This window comes from Myotis davidii, unplaced genomic scaffold (genome assembly GCF_000327345.1).
Source record: "Myotis davidii unplaced genomic scaffold, ASM32734v1 scaffold60, whole genome shotgun sequence".
Lineage (NCBI taxonomy): Eukaryota > Metazoa > Chordata > Mammalia > Chiroptera > Vespertilionidae > Myotis > Myotis davidii.
The window spans coordinates 1,966,076-1,966,276 of record NW_006293007.1 but is presented as its reverse complement, the minus strand read 5'-3'; the positions used below and the strand labels follow the sequence as shown (position 1 = coordinate 1,966,276).

Genomic DNA, 201 nt, shown 5'->3' with positions numbered 1-201 from the left:
GCGAGGGCCTGCGCGGCGTGAACCGGGGCATGGTGTCCACCCTGCTGCGCGAGACGCCCAGCTTCGGCGTCTACTTCCTCACCTACGACGTGGTGACGCGCGCCCTGGGCTGCGAGCCGGGGGACTCGCTGCTGGTGCCCAAGCTGCTGCTGGCGGGCGGCACGTCGGGCATCCTGTCCTGGCTCTCCACCTACCCCGTGG

The 201-nt window shown here is 72.1% G+C and overlaps 1 protein-coding gene across 1 annotated transcript in view; it reads left to right on the top strand.

The window, feature by feature from the left end:
• Window positions 1–201, top strand: part of SLC25A29 (solute carrier family 25 (mitochondrial carnitine/acylcarnitine carrier), member 29) — a 12,001-nt gene that overhangs the window by 10,170 nt on the left and 1,630 nt on the right. Inside the window, exon 8 of the mRNA XM_006766631.2 lies at window positions 6–197. Coding sequence (XP_006766694.2) covers window positions 6–197 — 192 coding nt within the window. The remainder of the gene's footprint in view (window positions 1–5; window positions 198–201) is intronic.